The sequence below is a fragment of the Eulemur rufifrons genome, chromosome 13 (genome assembly GCF_041146395.1).
Source record: "Eulemur rufifrons isolate Redbay chromosome 13, OSU_ERuf_1, whole genome shotgun sequence".
Classification (NCBI taxonomy): Eukaryota; Metazoa; Chordata; class Mammalia; order Primates; family Lemuridae; genus Eulemur; species Eulemur rufifrons.
The window spans coordinates 3,675,204-3,695,330 of NC_090995.1; the positions used below are offsets into that span (position 1 = coordinate 3,675,204).

At 37.6% G+C, this 20,127-nt stretch overlaps 1 protein-coding gene across 1 annotated transcript in view; it reads right to left on the reverse strand.

The window, feature by feature from the left end:
- Positions 1-20,127, reverse strand: part of METAP1 (methionyl aminopeptidase 1) — a 43,892-nt gene that overhangs the window by 22,353 nt on the left and 1,412 nt on the right. The window contains exons 2-4 of the mRNA XM_069485330.1: positions 10,206-10,257; positions 4,851-4,963; positions 3,671-3,731 (exon numbers count right to left, since the gene is read on the reverse strand). Of these exons, the coding sequence (XP_069341431.1) occupies positions 3,671-3,731; positions 4,851-4,963; positions 10,206-10,257 (226 nt within the window). The remainder of the gene's footprint in view (positions 1-3,670; positions 3,732-4,850; positions 4,964-10,205; positions 10,258-20,127) is intronic.

Here is a 20,127-nt window from a genome sequence, read left to right on the forward strand (position 1 = left end):
TAAACAAATTGGAGAAAAAATTCTAAAGAACAAAGTTCAGATCTATTAGAAATTAGTCAATATTTATGGAGTACTTATTAGATGCCAGGCAATGTGCTAATAAGTTCAGTAAATAAATCATATTTGAACATTACCATACAACTGACAAATTGTTTTCATGGTCATCATCTCATGAAGCAACTATATAGCAACAAAAGATGAGTCGATTACACTATTTTTTGAAACAGGAACCTAAGTCAATGTCTTTCAAACTGCAGTTTGTGACCTTTTGGTGGGCTACAGCTAACATTTTTCAAAAAGTAAATATATGGAATAGAAAATAATAGATTATATTATACAGAATAAGTGCTGCTGTGAAATGTTTGTTAATTTATATATACATGCACATATGAAGATCATGTTATAAAATCCATTTCTCACTCTGGGTCACAGTCAAAAAAAGTTTAAAAAATACTACCCTAAGAACGAACCTTCAATAATAAAATTTGTTACTTAATTCAAATTTTACATGAATTTAAAAGTAATAAAGCCAGTATAGCAATTATTTCAAAATCTGACAAAAATAACACAATCACCAACTAATCTTGTTTGTAAGTAGTAATGGCCAAATAAAATATGAACAAACAGAATCCAATAAACACATGATACACCATGAGTTAAGTGAAATTCATATCAAGAAGGCAGGAATAGTTCGATATTAGCAAATCTATTTATCTAACTCATCACAGTCATAAATTAAGGAAGGAAAATCAAATAAATGATCATTGAAAAAGAAAGACAATTCTAATAACGTGACCAGCTACCACCTTAACATGATAAATATTAATATAAATCTCAAACCAAGAACCAACATCGCAGAATGCCCACCATCAGCCCTATTATTTAACAATGTTCTGGCAGTACTACCAGCACATGCAATTAAATAAGAGAAAGAAAAAAATATAAAATTAGAAAGGAAAAGACAAAATTCTTATCAATTTCAAGTATGATTATACACCCCTAGAACAAAAGAATCATCTGGTAAATGTCTAGAAGTAAGAATTCAGCAAGTTGACAGATTATAAGGTAAATATAACGAAATAAATAACTTTCCCATATACATATGAGCTAAAAAATACAGAAGATACTATTCACAGAAATAACCAAAAGGAATGTACTCAGAATAAACAATAAAAGACACATATGAAGAAAATCTGAGAACACTACTGAAAGACATAAAAAGAGACTTAAATAAGATAGAAAAACATACCCTGTTCTTGGATAGGAAGACTCAATATTGTAAAGGTGCCAATTCTTCCAAAATTAATCTATAAATTTAATACTATCCCAATAAAAAATGCCAACAGGATAATTGTGGTAACCAGACAAGCTGATTCTAAATTTCACATGGAAAAACAAACATGCAAGAATAGCCAGGAAAATTCTGAAAAAGAGGAAAGGTGGGGGCAACAAGGCCTACCAAATATTACAACATTGCATAGCTAGGACAGTTTGGCAACGGCACGTGACTAGACAAATGGGTTAATGATACAGAACAGAATCCAAAAACAAACCCAAAGAAATATGAGAATGTAACATAATGACACAGGTTGCATTTCAAATCTATAAGGAAAAGATTGATTTTTTTAAATAACCAGTAATGTGATAACCAGGTATTATTCTGAGAAAAAAATTAAGTTGCACCCCTATTTAACTCCCAATACTAAATAAGCTTCAGCTGTATCACAAATTTTTATCATACACACAAAAAGACTGAAACCATAAAAATAATGAAAGAGAACACAAGAAAATAATTTTATAACTTCTTGAACCAGAAAGGTTTTTCTAAGTCATAAAACCATACACATCTTAAAAGAAAACACTGATAGATTTTTATGGTAACAAAATATAAATGGTCAATTGGGAAAAAAACATTTTTAGCACATACATCAAAGGATCATTTTCCTTAATATAGAAAGGACATTTATAATATGGAAAAAATCAGTAACCTAACATGGGAAAATAGGTAAAGGATATGAATAGACAATTCAAAAGGGAAAAAAAACCACAAATGACTTTTAACATATGCAAGGATGCTCAACCTTACCCATAATTTTAAAATGCAAATTAAAATAACAGCAAAATACCATTTTTCATGTTTCAGATTAGCAAAGATCTTAAAGCTTGATAACACACTATGCTGGGGCAGACAGAGGAGAAAAGAGATTCCCTTACGTTTTTAACGGAAATAACAATTGGCAAAAATCACTGAAATCTATACTAACTCTCAAAATCAAAAATGTACATATCTTTTGATTCACTTATTTTCCTTAAAGCTACTAACCTACAAAAATACTTTCACACACAGGCAAAGATGTAAATACAAAAACAGTTACTGCAAACTGGTAGAAGCAAAAACCTGGAAATAATCTAAACATCCATTAGTAGGCGTTTAGTTTATTAATTATGATACATCTACACAATGGAATACTTCAGTCACTAAGAAGAAAGGGTTTGCCTTATATGGGCTTATATGGAATATTTCCAAGGCATGTTAGGAGAACACAGTAAGGTGTGTATAGTTTGCTCTCTTAGTGTATAAACGTGGGCGGAGGCGGCGCTCTAATGTGTTCACACACACACAATATCTCTTTAAAGTTCTGTAAGAAACTAGTCATAGTGGTTACCTCTAAGGAGGAGGACTAACTTTTCACTGCATAACATTTATTCTATTAGAATTTACCTGGTTGATGTAGATTTTTAAAAATACAAGTTAATATCATACTTAAGAATATTAAATAGAGCAATAATATTAATACACCCTTAACAGTCTTCTATCACTCAGATTATCTTTTCCTTCAATTTATCTGTAACAGTGGGGTTTAACTAAATTTTACAATTGTATCCTTAAGAACTTAATAAAGCTCTCCACTTCTTAGACAAAGCAAAGATAGCTTAGCTTCCTAGATTAAACCACATGAAACTGCTGATATTCAACCATCTTTGACAGCAAAATCAGTCATTTCAGATAGTCTAATTTAAATTACGAGAACCAGCCCTAAGCTCAGAGACTACTCCATCGACTTGTTTTGCAAATCACCTATCTTCTCTGAATGTCTCACCATTATCATCTGTAAAATGGAGAAGACAACAGAACCTACCTCAGGAGTGTTGAAAGTGTTAAATGGAGTAACACGTGGCAAAGAACTTAGCACAGTGCCTGACCCGTAGTTAAGCAAAAACAAACACCAGTTACTATTACAGAATCATCATCACCACCACCATCACTGCTATTTCTCCTACTGCTACAGTCCAAAGTCTTCAGTCAGGCACTCACTCGGGCCTTTACAACCTACTTCTATCTAAAGAGATGATGTTTAATTTAGGTAGGACATGTTAAAAATCAAAACTTTTTAATCTGGAAGTTGATGTAACAACACAAATACACTATTATTTTTGAATGCAGTCTTTAACAGCTACATAAACAATATTTTCAGACCTGGGTAGATTTCTGATGAGGGGAAAGAAGTTTTAATTCCCTTAAATGTTCGGATACGGCTTGAAAACACAGTGTTTACGTTTCTTAGAAGCCCAGCACTGAAAGATCTCCATAAGAAAAGCATTCCTTCCCTTTGCAGTAATCACCAAGCCCACAAATGGAAAAATGAAGAATCGGAAGAGCAGAACTTACCTAAGGGATGATCAGCATAATCTGGTCTTTGAATATAACTTGGCACTGGCCTTGTCGGCATCTGAAAACATCAAAGAGGCTAGTTAAAACTGATTTACTACAATAAACAAAGAAAGAAACAAACAAAAATTGAGGAAAAAACACTAAAAAAGTTCATTCAGAAGTTCCTGAATGAAAAAAGGTTTAAATGACAATTTCAATATCACAATAGAGATCTATTTCACTAAGATTAAGCTCTCTTAGTGTTAATGCCTACTCTTTCTTAGGATATTTAACAAACAAGTAAGTGGTCAAGGCCACTAAGGATTTAAGATCAGACACATACCACCACCGTTGTTGTTCCAAACTGGCAAGCTAACAACAACAATAAAATGTCTCAAAGTCAATATATACCAACATGTTCCTAGTCATTATCTCCGGAAGGTAGGATTAAGGAGACTTTATGTTTTTTATATTTCTCCAAATTTTTAAAATTCAAAATACATCCCCTTTATTAAAAGAAAATCATCAGTAAAGAGAATTTAAATGTTTAAGGATGACAAATAGATTTCAACTTGAGTGAATACTTATGTTAAAACTGAGACTCCTATCTGCCAAGAACATAGGAAGGGAAAAAAGTGCAGAAAGTCATGTCTAAATTAAGGGAGAAACACATCCAATAAAATAACTTTAGAGAAGTGTAACACCATCAGTCCCCTGTATCCGCAGGCTCCGCATCCTGGATTCAACCAGCTGCGGGTGGAAAATATTTATCTACGGTCGGCCGAGCCACTGACGCAGACTCCAGGGACCCACAACCGCGGGTACCGAAGGGACTTGAGCATCAGCAGATTTTGGTTTCCGCACAGCGGTGGGGGACAGGGTGGGGGTGTACCAAGGAACCACTGTATATACCACCATCATGCTGGTCACAAAACAGCTATTCCACCTGACCCCATGCTTGTTAAAAATTAAAAAAGTTTTAGTGTTTCATTTAAATTTTTTTCCCATTCTTCCATGATTGCCAGTTATTCCTATAAGCTCCCAAATAATGCACCATAAGAGCTACAGAGCCAGAATGCAAGTTCCTTTGCAAACTTAATCCTGATTATATGGTTCACTATTGGAATATAAATTACAACTATCATTTTTCGGGGACTGGAAATTGTAACGTTAAATTCTGATTACCTTATTTACTCACCAGTGGATAATGCGGTCTGAGTTTACCAGTATACCGATAACCTGCCCATGGGTCAGTGTTAATATCACCTTCGACAGTCCAGGAAGACACTTCTCTCTTTGCCTTTTCATCTTCTGAGAGATGGATGGATAGATGTGAGAGAAAGAGGGAGAGGGAAAGACAGGAATGTCTCAGTGGTCAATCAAGCTACTCAGCAGCAGCATACTTTAATTAAGTTGTTTTCAATGCAAGCCGAAGACCCCAAGCACAAAAATCCAGCCAACTTCCCCTCTAACATAAATCACCAAAGCTATTGCTTTACTGCTGTATTATTCACAATGTTTGTAACTCCGTTTAGATCTAAGGGTCTTGGAAGAAAAAACCCTATCGAAACATATTCTGTGTTTTTACGTGATATCAAACAGGAACAGCTCATAGACTGCTTTGCTCAAGTAAATGCTACACGCGTTCTCGCTACAATGTCAGCTTCTAGGAAGCTCATTTTAAAATATGAAATGTAAGCCCTAGCAGAACCTTCCCAACCGAGATGAGATGTACAAATGAATTGTATTCTTACTAAAAGAACAGACCCTAAGTAAGCCCAAAGGAAATTTAAAATAAAAAATAATTCTTTTTCCACTTAGCTGATGAATGGCTTTCGAGTCATTATTTCAATTATGAGCATCACTGGCCTCTTTTCAGAAAGGGGTAATAGGACGAGGCAGGAAAAATGCAAAGATAAGGGGAGGAAACAATCTGTTGAAAGTTACTGAAAACTCAGTAGAGAAATTAATAATCACACATACACCTTCATTTTAGTTATTAGTATATAATGTTATTTTACTGAAATGCACCTAAGAATCCTGTTCTCACAGAACAGATCCTCTGAGGTGTCTGATGTCAGCACACTGCTTATCCACAAAGTACTAACTTCCACTGAAATAAAAGCACTAACTTAAGACTTTAAATATAAGGAACCCAAGTCCCTCCCAGACCAAGGATTGACCTAGACATCTCCCCATGCATACAGGTCTTTTCCTGATTACTGTCATGTTATCACAAGTTTTATTTTTCCCCCTAGGAATACTGCTGAGATATACGCTTTAAAAGTCGGACTTCAAACTAAGTTTAGAAGTGTATGAGGAAAACAAAACTGCCTCCTTAAACAATCCATTTAAGGTACAGAATGGGAGAAAGTAGATGCGATCATATAATGGACAATCGAGGCTAATTTCCTTATCTTACAGAAGAGGAAACTGAGGCAATGGCAGTGATACAAGGATGCCAGTTCCAGTCCAGTGCTCCCTCCTAAGAGCACGTGGCCAACTTTGGATGGAAAAGCCCTTGAGGTACAATTGACAAGAATGCAAAAGATAGAAAATCCATTCACATTACTTTGGAGGAGAACACATTTATACTATTACACATAAGGTAAAGGAATAGCAAAGAAGGTATGCTACTGAAGTTTAAAGATCTTTCTCCCCTCTGGAGTTCAAGAAAGCTACTGTGAATTTTAACATCAATAGGAAAACTGTTTCTCATCACAGGACAGAAATGGGCTCCATTCATTGCCACTAGGGTCAAACATAACAGAAAACACTTCCAAATGGAGGCCACCTGAGCCTGCTTCAGCGATGAATTGCATTAAGTGATTCTGTCTGAAACATGAGCCTCAGGGATAATTTTCTCCTGAAACCTAGGAGAGAATAGCAATCAAGATGCAGGTTTTTTGCTTTAACACACTCCTGGGGAGGGAGCAGCAAAGGGTGTAAAATCTTTCAAGGCTTCCTGTTGATCTGAATTCCTACCTGTCCACAATCTATACTCAAACGAAAATGGAAAGTAGACAAGTATTATAATATAGCCCAAAAGCTACCTAGACAAGGTTGAAATATGGCAAGCTCTTTTCTAATATCTAGATATAATTTACTTGTGGAAATATACACTGAAAAAGTAAGTTAGGGCCGGGCGTGGTGGCTCACTCCTGTAATCCTAGCTCTCTGGGAGGCCGAGGCGAGTGGATCCTTTGAGCTCAGGAGTTCGAGACCAGCCTGAGCAAGAGCAAGACCCTGTCTCTACTAAAAAAAATAGAAAGAAATTAGCTGGACAACTAAAAATATATATATAGAAAAAATTAGCTGGGCATGGTGGCGCGTGCCTGTAGTCCCAGCTACTTGGGAGGCTGAGGCAGAAGGATCGCTGGAGCCCAGGAGTTTGAGGTTGCTGCGAGCTAGGCTGACGCCACGGCACTCTAGCCCGGGCAACAGAGCTGAGACTCTTTCTCAAAAAAAAAAAAAAAAAAAAAGTAAGTTAGGTTACATTTTAGGATCAATTTGACCTGAGCCTTCAAAATGCTAGACACATTAGTCATCTAATCTGAACTAAGCTGAAGTTGGTGGCAAAACTGCATAATAACTGGTCTTTTTAAAAAGGCTGCGAAAGTACAGGTTCTTGTAAATACACACCCCTAAGGCTTTCAAATATCAATGCAACAGAGGCCCAGGTAGGACGCAGGTTGTGTCAATGAGCACCTGATACCTGCGAGGTCTGGCCCAAGTTCATTACGCATCCAGGCTTTACTCTTCAACAGGTTCGATGCAGGCTGCCTCGAGTCAGCTGACGCAGAACAACTGCACCTGGCTAAGCTTTGCCTGGGACAGGATTTCCTAATCAAAATCTGACTCAGTTCTTCCAGAGATGATAACTAAATAGTTGTTGAGCACTTACTGGGCATGGTACACGTGCTAAGCACTGTACATGGATTTGCTTATGTAATCCTCACAACAAACCTATGATTTCAGCATTTTGGAGGGGAGGCTTGGAGCAATCCATGGTCACAAAGCTCGGTGGAGCCAGATCTGACATGTTACATGACATCTTCAAGCACATTCATGTGGAGGGATAGGGGGTAGAAGAAAAAGTATTCTTTAGGGTTCTTATATTAAATGGAGATCTTATCATATCTTTGTCTATCCAAAAGATTATCTATCAAATTCTTCCACCTTTTACTTCAGGAAAATGAGAGACAAAAAAACACAATATGTCAGTGATAAATAAAAAAGTGTAGAATACTACAGTCTAGAGAGGTAAGGAACTACAACGTATATAGAGATCAGACTAAAAGTAAATGCTACTTAAGTACACTTTGCACCCAAGAATCAGCATATGTGTGTTTATTTTTAATTAAGGGATTTACAGTCTGACTGGTCTTCTTTACTATGACACACAAAAAATAAATTCTGTCCTTGAGTCATTTATTTAACTCACACTTGAAAATTTCCTACAAGCTGCACAAAAAAATTAAGCTTCTTCAATCTAGAAAATTCCAGATCTAGATGTGTCACTGGTGAATTCTACCCAAACATTTAAGTAAGAAATAATACCCATTCCACACAATCTCTTCCAGAAAATAGGAGAGGAAATATTTCTTATTTTATTTCATGAGACCAGAATTGCTCCAATACCATAACCAGTCAATGACATTGAAACCAAATTATAGACCAATATCCCACATGAGCACAGATGTAAATCAGGCCTTCTTAATCAGAGATTAGTAAACATTACACTTGAAAAAGCCTCAATGTATCATCTTCATGACAAGAACTGCTTGCTAGATGTTACCTCACTATTGTTTCTTGGAATAAAATGCTGACTTCTAAGATGCCCTGGTTCCCTCCTAGCCCAGCGTTCCTTTTCCCCAGTGCCTTTCCCCATACTCTTTCCTCCTAGCTCTGGGGGTCGCCCTTTCCCGAACCACCCGCTCCTCTAGGATCGCCACCCACAGTGTACGTGGAGTCAATATATCAGGGTGTGGAGAGACACAGGGCTGGCCAGCTGAGGGCTCTCTCTCTCTCTCCAACACAGCCCATGGGGATTGAGAACATCAGGCTCACCCACCGAAGAAAACCACCCCAAAAGATCCAACAGGGGACCTTCTACAAGAAGTACTAGAGGTGTAAGTAAAATCCAAATAGCCTAAGTCCAGTGTGGTAGCAATTATGTTCTTTTTACATAGGAAACACCTGCTGTTTAATTCCCTTGCAGTGTAGGTCACAATAGAAGAGCTCTGCCCTCAGATAGCAAGTATCAAATAAACAGGACACCAGTGAGTTAGCAAACCTGCGGTGAAGACCTATTCTAAGCTCTTTTACCAACATACTGTTTAACCTCAACCCTTTGTACTTCCCGATGCTTTACCTTCCTGGGTATAAAAGGCCAATAAATGGCTCAAAGAGCTCTGCAAAATGCCCAGAACATTATAAATGCAGTATGTAATGTGTGAGTGAATCAAGTTAAATGGCATTATTTAAACCCATCTCCACGCTTTAATTTGAGGCAACAAATCAAAATCAATAAATCAATAAATCCTGTCTTTTACGCTTTGATCAACTTACACTTCTTCACATCACTTTTCCTCCCTGACCACATTTCCTCCCACAGCAGCCTGGCCCTTCAACTAAATGTAGACATCACTTCACACAACCACAGAAAATCCATCTTTTTAAAATTTGTATTTCCTTTTCCCTCAAATGATGGTTTGGCTGACCTCAATTAGATTTGTGTTGGTAAAAACAATCTATAAAACTTCACTAAATCAGCTAACACCTAAAAAATACACAGGTAGATGATTACAAGAAACCAAGATCAAACATCACACTAAGAGCTGTCTGCCAAGCCGTCATCCGGCAATGCTCTAAGAACAGAAAGCCCTTGTCAATCTCCAAGCTGGCTTCAACAAGCCACGCTAACGACATGAATTTATGGGACAAATTAGGTGGGGCAGGAAAGGCTACTCGAATCACAGCTCCATCAGTGTGACTGACAGCGATAGAGCTAAGAAGCAGCCAAAAGTTTTACTTTGTGATGTCACACACAGTAACTTCAAAAAAGAAAATTAAAGATTTGATTGTAGGTAATTACATTAAAACAGCAAGAAACAAAGTAATATAATTTTGAGTAGAAAAAGCAATATAAATTGAAACTAAACAAAAGCCAAAGGGATCTGGCTAAATGAAACCAAGTAACTCGCGGTCCCTAGCCTACGACACCCAACCACTTCTATCTAGCAAAGACCAGAGGGTGCGAGATGAGGGCCGCGACCAGGTGCTGCTCAAGCGAGAGCCACGTGTTCCAGCAGCTACCTGCAAAGTGCTCACGTTAAACATGTGACACAAGATCAACAAAGGTATCATTCAGCCACCTTTTATTTACATGACTATACATCATAGACAATTAAAAATGCGTCGTAATTCTAGCTTTCAGGATTATACTTTCAGAACATTCACATATACACTTTCAGGATTCGAAGAATTCTTATTTTTTGGCACAAAAGCTACATCTAAGACAAATGATATAAAAATATGTGATTTCACTTACTTGCTTTCTTATGCAGTAACTTGTGAGTAGCCCAACTTCCCTTAAAACATTCCTAAAAGAACAAACAAGAAAATGAATGTCAGGCCTTCCTTAATTAGAAACATTTTAAGAAACGTTGTATATAAGAAATAGTTATTGGAAACTTTATTTGCAAAAACCAAAATCTGTTACTCTGCAAATTAAATATTTGGGAAAAGCTTAAGAAATGAGGCCTATTCAAAATTTCACTTCAAAAAGTCATTAATCTAAACTTTACTTCAAATAACCAAGAACCCTATATGTTAAACAGTCATATTTCAATTTTATGTTATCAAATTATTTAAGTATTTGAAAAGAGCCATTACCCAATCAATCAATCATACACTGGAAAAAATCACAAAGAACATTTTTGCAGTAGTTAGATTCCCAATCGGTCATACACACACTAAAATCATACCATCCATCTGAGCAGGGGCTATGCTTACCATACGCCACAGCCCTAAGGCTATAAGCTGGGTGAGGCAAGGACTGTAGGAAGTTTACCACACTTGCCCAGAGCCAGAGTGCCTGGCATGGTAGGTTCCAGTAAGTACCTGACTGATCAGAATGAATAACTGAAAAGACGACCTTTCATTTTGGAAAATATGTTCATGTAACATATTTCAGCCACTACTAAGAAGTAACAAACTGGGAAAATGAATTCAAGTAAAAAACTGAGGTAAAGTAAAGAACTCAAGTAATAAAGTAGAAAAGTAATTCAACTGAACATAGATCTTATTTATGCTTTGATTTTTATAGTCTCTTCTTCAAACAGTTCAAAGTTACTCAAATCATTAAAAAATATTAAGAAAATCAACAAATTCCTACAAATGTTTTCTCTTTCCAGACATAAAATAAGACATGGAGAAGACAAAAGCTAAGAAGAGGGGAAGAAATCCCTAGGATTATGTAGCGATCAAACCACGCTGCTCCAGGGACACTAAGGTTTGCCCAAGGGCCCCTGACGGTTGGTTTCTCCCTCCTGGGCCAGGATCTTCACTGTGTTCCCTTTACCCTCCCTGTGTCCTCCACGGCCTGCAATCGTGAAGTCAAGAAAATGCAGGTCACACCTATTCCTTCCTACCACAATCTACAACCTGGACAAACTTCAAACGTATAGTATAAAGAGGTAAAGATAACAGCATCTATGCTCTTATCCTCTGTATCAGCAGTCCCCAACCTTTTTGGCACTAGGGACCAGTTTTCTCGGAAGACAATTTTTTCATGGACCCGGGAGGGGTGGGGGGTGGAGATCAGGCAGGGATGCCAGCAATGGGAAGCGGCTGTAAATACAAATGAAGCTTAGCCCAGTTCCTAAGTTTCATGGAAAACAATCTGTCCTCGGGGGGTTGGGGGCGGGGTGGGGTGGGGGTGCAGCCTCAGGCAGTGATACTCGGCCCAGTTCCTAACAGGCCACAGACCAGGAGTTGGGGACTGCAGCTCTATATACAACATATATAAAAATCTGGAAAGAAACTAAACTGTGGAGATTCTTTTAGCATATTAGGATTATGATAGTTTTTACGTTATACACTTCAGTTTTAAAAATCTGCAAAGATCATATACTGCTTTTTATAATAAAAAAGGATATATTTACATGTTGAAAAAAATACACTCAATTGAGCAGCAAGGCCTCTATCCCTACTAACAGCTATTTCATTTCCTTGTATTTCTGCCCTTGGATTCTTCACCAAAGTAAAGCTAACAACTTGTTACTACACACATGCCTCAGCTTGCTCCCACTACTTCCATAAACACATCCTTTCCCTGGAGAGAATGTCCTCTCCTTCACCTCAATGCACACCTTTTTATTCACCTCATTTATTTTATTTGCACTTTATATTTATCAATATCCCTTCTTAACTTATCTCTTTCAGGAGGACTTTCAGAACCTGTCTTCACTGATACCATTTTTCACCTATTCAATGTGCGGCCTTGAAAAACCGCCTTTGGCTGTTTTATTTGTGTCCTCCACATCAGCAAAAGTCCTTGAAGATGTCATTACCCCTCCAGAGGCACGGCTCCTGCAGCAGGAAGAAGCATACCTAGCCCCCAGATGGAGATTTCTACAGACTGCTCCTACCAGCAGCCAGGACTGCTTAGAACAAAACTGATTCCAGATCTGAGGTGGGGAAAGCACAAGGTAAATCTGATTTGTCCTGTGTGCAGAGACTCATGGAGGAGACTCGAAAGGACATATTAATAAAAACCACTTTAAAGGTGGTACCACTGATCAAATTTGAGACTTGAACATCAGAAAGAACAAAGTCCAGGGGTCCTTAACTGAAAATGAGAAACCACTGAAGAGACTGTATGCCGTCATCGCCTACCTTCCTAGTAGGGATACTTTACTAGCTTTTTTGCTGGAACATAGTTCGACCACCAGCTGATGAGGGAAAACTCTTCCTTACAGGAACAATAAAATCAGCTATTAAATGACAGAATTAGGGGGGAAATCACCATGTGCAGCTCCACTGAAATAATTATTAGGCAAGGATCATGAATGCTAGGACCACTAGGAGAAAAACTGTTGAGGAAATGCATGTTCTCAAGGTGCCAGAGTATCGTTCCACTGAGTACGTGCTAACTGGGAAGTAAAAAAATGTGTAATACATTTCCAGTGGTGATCTGCTAGCAACCTCCTTAACCAAGTGATCAAACTTAGTGCCAGCAGGAGTGGAACAACCAGACCTTCTATGCCTCCTGCCACGATGCAGTATGAAGTGCACAGCAGCACCTTTGAGCCTTGTCAAAGTGTTTAACCAGAACCTAACAAGGCATCTGGACTTACAGATAATACAAGGGATAAAAGAACAACTTAAAGATACTATGAGGAAATAATCAGATAATCAAAAATGTGTAACAGTCTCTTCAAAAAGTCAGCATCATGAAAATAAGGATAAGAGGACAGTTTTAAATTAAAAGAGACTAGGCCAGGCACGGTGGCTCACGCCTGTAATCCTAGCACTCTGGGAGGCCAAGGCAGGAGGACTGCTTGAGCACAGGAGTTCTAGACCAGCCTGAGCAAGAGTGAGACTCTGTACTAAAAATAGTAAAAATCTGCCAGGTGTGGTGGTGCGTGCCTGTAGCCCCAGCTATTCAAAAGGCTGAAAGGCAAGAGGATCGCTTGAGCCCAGGAGTTGGAGGTTGCTGTGAGCTAGGCTGATGCCACGGCACTCTAGCCTGGGCAAGAGAGGGAGACTGTCTCAAAAAAAATAAATAAATAAATAAAAATAATTTTTTTTTTTTTTTTAATTAAAAGAGACTAAGAGACATAACAACCAAATGCTATATGTGAGCAAAACAAACAAGGTTTTATAAAAGATACTTGGGGTATAATAGAGAAATTTGAGTAAGATTGGCCCATTAGATGGTATTAGGGAATTCTTGTTAATTTTCTTAGGTGTAGCAATGGCATTATAGTTAAGAAAGAAGAATGCCCTTGTCATTAGAAGATGCATGCTGAAAATTTAATATATGCAGTTGACTTATTCTCAAATGATTCAACAAATACACACTCAACACACACACAAGCACATGTAAATAAAACAAACAAAGCCAAATGTTAATTTAGGTGATGAGTATACTGCAATTAGTTATACTATCCTACTTTCAACTTTTCTATTTGTTTGAAATTTTTCACAATAAAAGCTAGGGAAACTCTCAATATAAGTTGTAAAAAAAATTGAGGAAAAAAATAGCTGCTTGTCTGTAACTTTTACTAGCATCACCTTGTCATTTATCTCTTTCTTCCCCAGTACTTTCATTCAATACAAGTACAACATAAGCCCCTTGAGGAGAGTTAAACCCTTTTAAATTTTAATAAGTTTATCTATATGAAAACAGTCCAGTGAATGCTGCTATTCATAAGTAACACTAGATTGGCAAAAATAAAAAAGCCTGTTAATATGAAGTCCTAGTCAGAATATGAAACAATGTAAACTTTCTGATGATGGGAGTATAGTACAACCACTTTTAAAAACAAATTGGTATCATCAAAGTGAAACTGAACACATCTTACAACCCAGAATTTTCCCCCTAGGTTATCCAAGAGAAACTCTTACGCACAGGCACCAAGAGTTAGGGACAAAATGTTTAGAGCAGCACTGTTTATGATAGAAAAACCTGGAACAATTCAAATTTCCATTAACAGAATAAATTATGATACATTAATTGACTGGAATACCACATGACAATGAAAATGAATGAACTAGAGCTATCTATATGCAACATGGATGAATCTCAGGAACATACTGTCAAACAAAAAAGCATGTGGAAAAGAGTATGCATAGCGATTTCATTTACAAAAAATTTAAAAAACATTAAAACTAAGCAATATAGCATTTAAGGAATCAAACATACAGAAAAGCAAATGAATGATAAACACAAAATTCAGGATATGGAGTACCTCTTTGGTGAGGGACACAAAGGAGCCTTTTGATTTCATTTATTTTCCTGGTACTGTTCTTTTTAATAAGTTAGATGGTAGGTACACAGGCATTTACCGTATCATGTTTCTTTAGATCCTATGGATGATTTACAAACAGTTTTTTACTCTACTCAACATCAAAAACAATTTAGAAAAAAATACATACAAAGATCCTGACTTTATGGCCCTTAAAAGATCAATTCAAACACAATACTCATTTATTCATATAACTGCCTTCACATTTTTCCCTACCATTTGTTTAGTAGTGAACAGTGCAAAGATATCAGTATTCAAACAGTTAAACCCATCCCTATTACCAGCTGCCAAAATAATCAGTAATAAAATAAATCCTCATTCAGGAAAAAAAAAAATTCATATCGTGTCTAAAACCTAATGGCACTTACATTTACCTATTTTTACTGAATGATTTAAGCTCATAAATTGATGGGTAAGACAGGGTTAATCTTCAGAACCTGATGTAAAAGGTTGCCCTGTTGCACTTAAATCAAGGCAGAATCATTAAATACAGGTTCACACAACAGGAAGAAGTCTCTGTTGCCTCCTACTTTATAACTTTATAAACTGCTAAAGTAATTTCACTTATCATTTATACCCTAACCACTCTTTTTTTTTTTTTTTTTTTTTTAAAGACAGGGTCTCGCTACGTTGCCCAGGATGGTCTCAAAGTCCCGGCCTCAAGGGACCCTCCCACCTCAACCTCCCAAAGTGGGCTTACAGACAAGGCACAGCTCTGGGATATCAGGAAGAAGTCTCTACTGAGCCTTCAATAAGACAGGTTACTGAAGACAAAAACAGGAAAGAACCTATTTATAACTTACAACGTGCGGGGTAAGTTTCACGGGGTCCCTCTCCTGAGTTCAACTATTGCTGCCAAAGACACACCTTGCGGAAGGCAGGCCTGGCTTACTGAGTGTTTGGAACTGATCTTCATTCAAAAGCCCGATGACTGATACTAACCAAAGAAATGAAAATAAAAACACTTACAATCGTTGAGCTGGGAGCAGTACCTGCCCAAACACGAATAAAAAAATGGTTCGTGTTAAAACTGTGAGGTCAGGAAAGGTTCAGGATCAAGCAGAAAAGGTTGTAATTATATTTATATTCCATTACATTAAAACTCTAACACAAAGTGAAGCCCAGTGGTTGCTCTATAAAGTATTCCTCCCTACATTACATCCAAGAGGGTTTGCTATTACAGCAACAGAGAAGCAGTTAACCTGCCTCCGCTTTCCCTCCTGACAAGGAGAGCCGGGTATGTGCACTTATGTCTGTCACCCCTACCAAACTTATTAAGACACAATTAAAAATTTTGCCAAATCTGAAAAAGACTCACCTAAAAAAAACTGACTTCCAATCCACAAAATAGGTGAACAGTGTAAGATCACGTTTATTTCCTAAAGCCCTTCAATTTCCAAAAAGGTAATTCCAAGTGAAGACGTATAACTTTTGATTACCTACCAATCACATAATGCTTGCTTTGTTTTTGTTTTTTTTTTTTTTTTTTTACAAGTTCTACTGCAATGTAAACATAACTCATACTAAAACCCCACCAACTCCCAGATGGCCCTCGAACCAACGATGATCCACTAACTACACTGTGAGACTTGTTCCGAACAAGGATACAGAGTCAGCTTGGGACGATTCAACTGCGGATCCGTGTACCAGAACTAACATTATTCTATGAGTAAGTAAAAATGATTTAAATTTCCAGGGACACATACTGAAGAGTAGTTGAAAGAGCAGTTAAAAAATTGAAAAGAAACTCAATTCAACCATAAGTGAATACATAAATGGCAGTACATCCACAACAGTCTTTACAAAGGATGATATAAATTCCGTAAGATTAAATATATTATGGTGCCATGTCTGTAAAAACATATCCATGAATATGCACATACACGTATGTAAGAATAAGAATACGCAAATATGTATGGCTGGGCATGGTGGCTCACACCTGTAATCCCAGCATTTTTGGAGGCCAAAGTGGGAGGATTGCTTGAGGCCAGGAGTTCAAGACTAGCCTGGACAACACCACAAGAACCCATCTCTACAAAAAAAAACTGAATAAAAAAATTTAAAAAGAATATGCAAATATGTTGATAAGAATATACACCAAAAGTTTCACAGAAATTATCTCTGGGTAACTGTTTTCAACTCTATTTCCTATTTTTCTAGGATAAACAATTAGTGAAATTATTTTTGTTGTAAAAACAATCAGAACCCCTCTATACCTTCATCCTATCCTTTTGTGTATAAGAAGCTACAACATTTGCACCCAAACTCAGTTAACTTACAGCAATATCTAAGGGTGGTCTGAAGGAATGTGAGGAATTTAAAGAAAGTTCTCACATTCATAAATAAAAATTTATAAATAAAGCACAACATGGCAATATCTCCATTGATGAAGATGAATTCCAGAAACACTCTGCATGGACAGGAACTTTGTTACGGAAGGAGAAACAGTTTCGGAGGCAGGACTCATCTCAAGGATGCTGCCTATTAAGAGTGGCCATTCCTTCCTCACCGTCCAACTACCACCTAACAAGATGCTCAACTCGATTTTCTTCCTGAAGATTCAATCACGTTACCTTGCCACCCTTCTCTGAAAGAACCTGTTACAAGAATTTGTCCGAAATGATTATAAACAAGTAACATTTTTCCTCAAACATTTTTAAACCTTCCTTGGAACTCATTTTAATAGTACTGTATATAAGGCTATATGCATAATGAAACCATTTACTGAAAATTGTGCAAAGCCGTTTGTTTGCATGCTCTTATTTGTCTTCCCCTCAACCCACGAAGAGAATGCTCCACCTGCCCCCTCTTACAAATGACGCATCCCAGGACCCGGGAGCAAAGACTGAAACCCAGGTCTCCTTCCACTTACGCTACACTTACTACCTTTTAAGCTGTTATACCTACAAACGTGAACGGTTGCAGCTCACTCAGGTGCTTCCCAGCTGATCCTTTAACACAGGACAACATAACAAATGCCTTATGCTATTCGCTAATTTAATCAGAGGCAAAAAAAACCCTGGAAAGCTAAATTCAACCATAAGTGAATAAATAAATGACAGCACATCCATAATTATTTTGTACACTACTCAGCCTTTACAAAGGATGATGCAAACGGAGAATTTCTTTGCTCTCCATCGCAGGCCCACTGACCTCTCCTCTTTCATTTAGTGAAATGAGCGCCCACTGTGCCCAGGCACTTCAGAAAACATCAAGGGGAGTAGAGCGCTGCCTCCATCCTCACAAACCTCTGACACACAACTCAAGACAAGACATACACAAAATATCAAATAAGACGGGACACTTCTACCAAGAAATACAATCAAACATCAGGAACTCCTGGAAAGCTCGATTTCAAGTAAAACGGGTTTTACTCCCTGAAAGAACCAAAACTTTTCTTAAAATTAAGCATCTGAGGTAAAAATAGTTCTACCTTCTCAAATATAAGCACAGTATAGCAATAAAAAGAGCTAACATTTATTTAGTTTACCAATGTACTAAGTGCATTTACTCTTCCTTAAAACCCTAAGGTAGGTTCTATCTATCTATCTATTTCAGAGGTAGGGTTTCCCTCTGTCGCCCAGGCTGGAATGCAGTGGCGTGATCATAGCTCACTTCAGCCTCAAATTCCTGGGCTCAAGCAATCCTTCTGCCTCAACCTCCTGAGTAGCTGGGATTATATATAGATGCCTGCCACCACACCCAGCTAATTTTTCTGGGGTTTTTTTGTAGAGACAAGGGCCTCCCTATGTTGCTCAGGCTGGTCTTGAACTCCTAGCCTCAAGCAATCCCCCAACCTCGACCTCCCGAAGTGCTAGGATTACAGGCATGAGCCACCAAGGTAGGTACTATTTATGGCCCCATTTTAAAAAGATGTAACTCAGTCAGGCCAGGTGCCTCATGCCTGTAATCCTAGCACTCTGGGAGGCCCAGAAGGGAGGGTCACATGAGCTCACGAGCTAGAGACCAGCCTGAGCAAGATGGAGACCTTGTCTCTACTAAAAATATAAAAGTTAGCCAGCATCGTGGTGCACACCTGTAGTTCTAGCTACTCAGGAGGCTGAGGCAGGAGGATCACCTGAGCTCAGGAGTTTGAGGTTGCTGTGAGCTATGATCACACCACTGCACTCTACCCTGGGGCAACAAAGAGACTTTGTCTCAAAAAAAAAAAAAAAAAGTGTAACTGAAAAACAGAGAAGTTATTTGCCCAAAGTCACATAGCTAGTAAGTAAACGATGGAGTCATAATTCAGATGTAGCAGTCTACCTCTCTATTCTGCCTTTTGATGCATTTATCCATTAATTCAAACATTTACTGACCACCTACTGCACAGGAAGCAGAGTACTGGGAAATGAGGACAGGGCAGGGAACAAGATAAGATAGTTCATTTATGAAATTCATTTTCTGATTTAGAGAGAAGACAGACCGCTCTTAGTGAAAATGATCAGAGAAGTGGCCAGGAAAACCAAAGATGTGGAACCCGTTTTAGGCAAAGTTACAATGACTTGATCAAGGTCTCAAGGTGGGACTGGAAGAATATCTGTGATTTCAGAAGCTAGGTGACACTGTGGGTCAACCTGAATTTGGGGCTAAAATCCTGAAGCAACGGGACTCTTTTGGGGGGATAAGCATAATCAGACTATGGGAAAAATAACTTATGGTTTTGTTTGGTTGTTTTTTTGCAAGATAAGGAATTACAGTAGAGAAATGAATTAAGAGACTATTACAACTGACTTGGTGAGAAATTTTAAAAACTGACCGTAGGAGGCAGTAAGAGGAATGAAGAAAAAGAGACAGCTGTGAGAGCTACTCTGGATATATGTGACTGTAGGTACAACCGTGGTACCAAAAACGTACCTGCAGAATCCAACATGTAATATCCACAACCCTACGACATGGAAAATATCGTGCATGTTTTCACAAATGTGTCTAGCATTTTTCCACAAACCCCGGTGATTCAATCTTCTTTCTACGGAATGTCACCTATGCTTGATGAACAAGGTTTTATGATATCTTTTTTACATCTTAGAGAAATGTGAGTACATATTAATTCATTCATCATTACAAAATGCCACCTAATTTTAAACAGTGTAGACCACATTATTCAACTCAGATGGTAACAATTTCCAAAAGCGAGCTACTATTTTCTAGTAGTTCCACATAGGCCTCAACAAATTAGAATTTGAAAATTTTAAAGAATCAAAAGAACCTGTACCTGGTTTAACATGTTGAGTAGTCCCAATACTATTTTTAGATCAAGCAACTCTTTTCCACGTGCAACTTTTTCCAAATGATACTAACAAGGTCAAAGATCATATCCTATCTAAAAACAAGACCTATTTAACAAAGCTAAGATTTCTTACAATAGATTATCTACAAGTGTTGTGACCTTAAGGATTTTATTTTATATGTCTTATGGTTATATATAATCTTTTAACA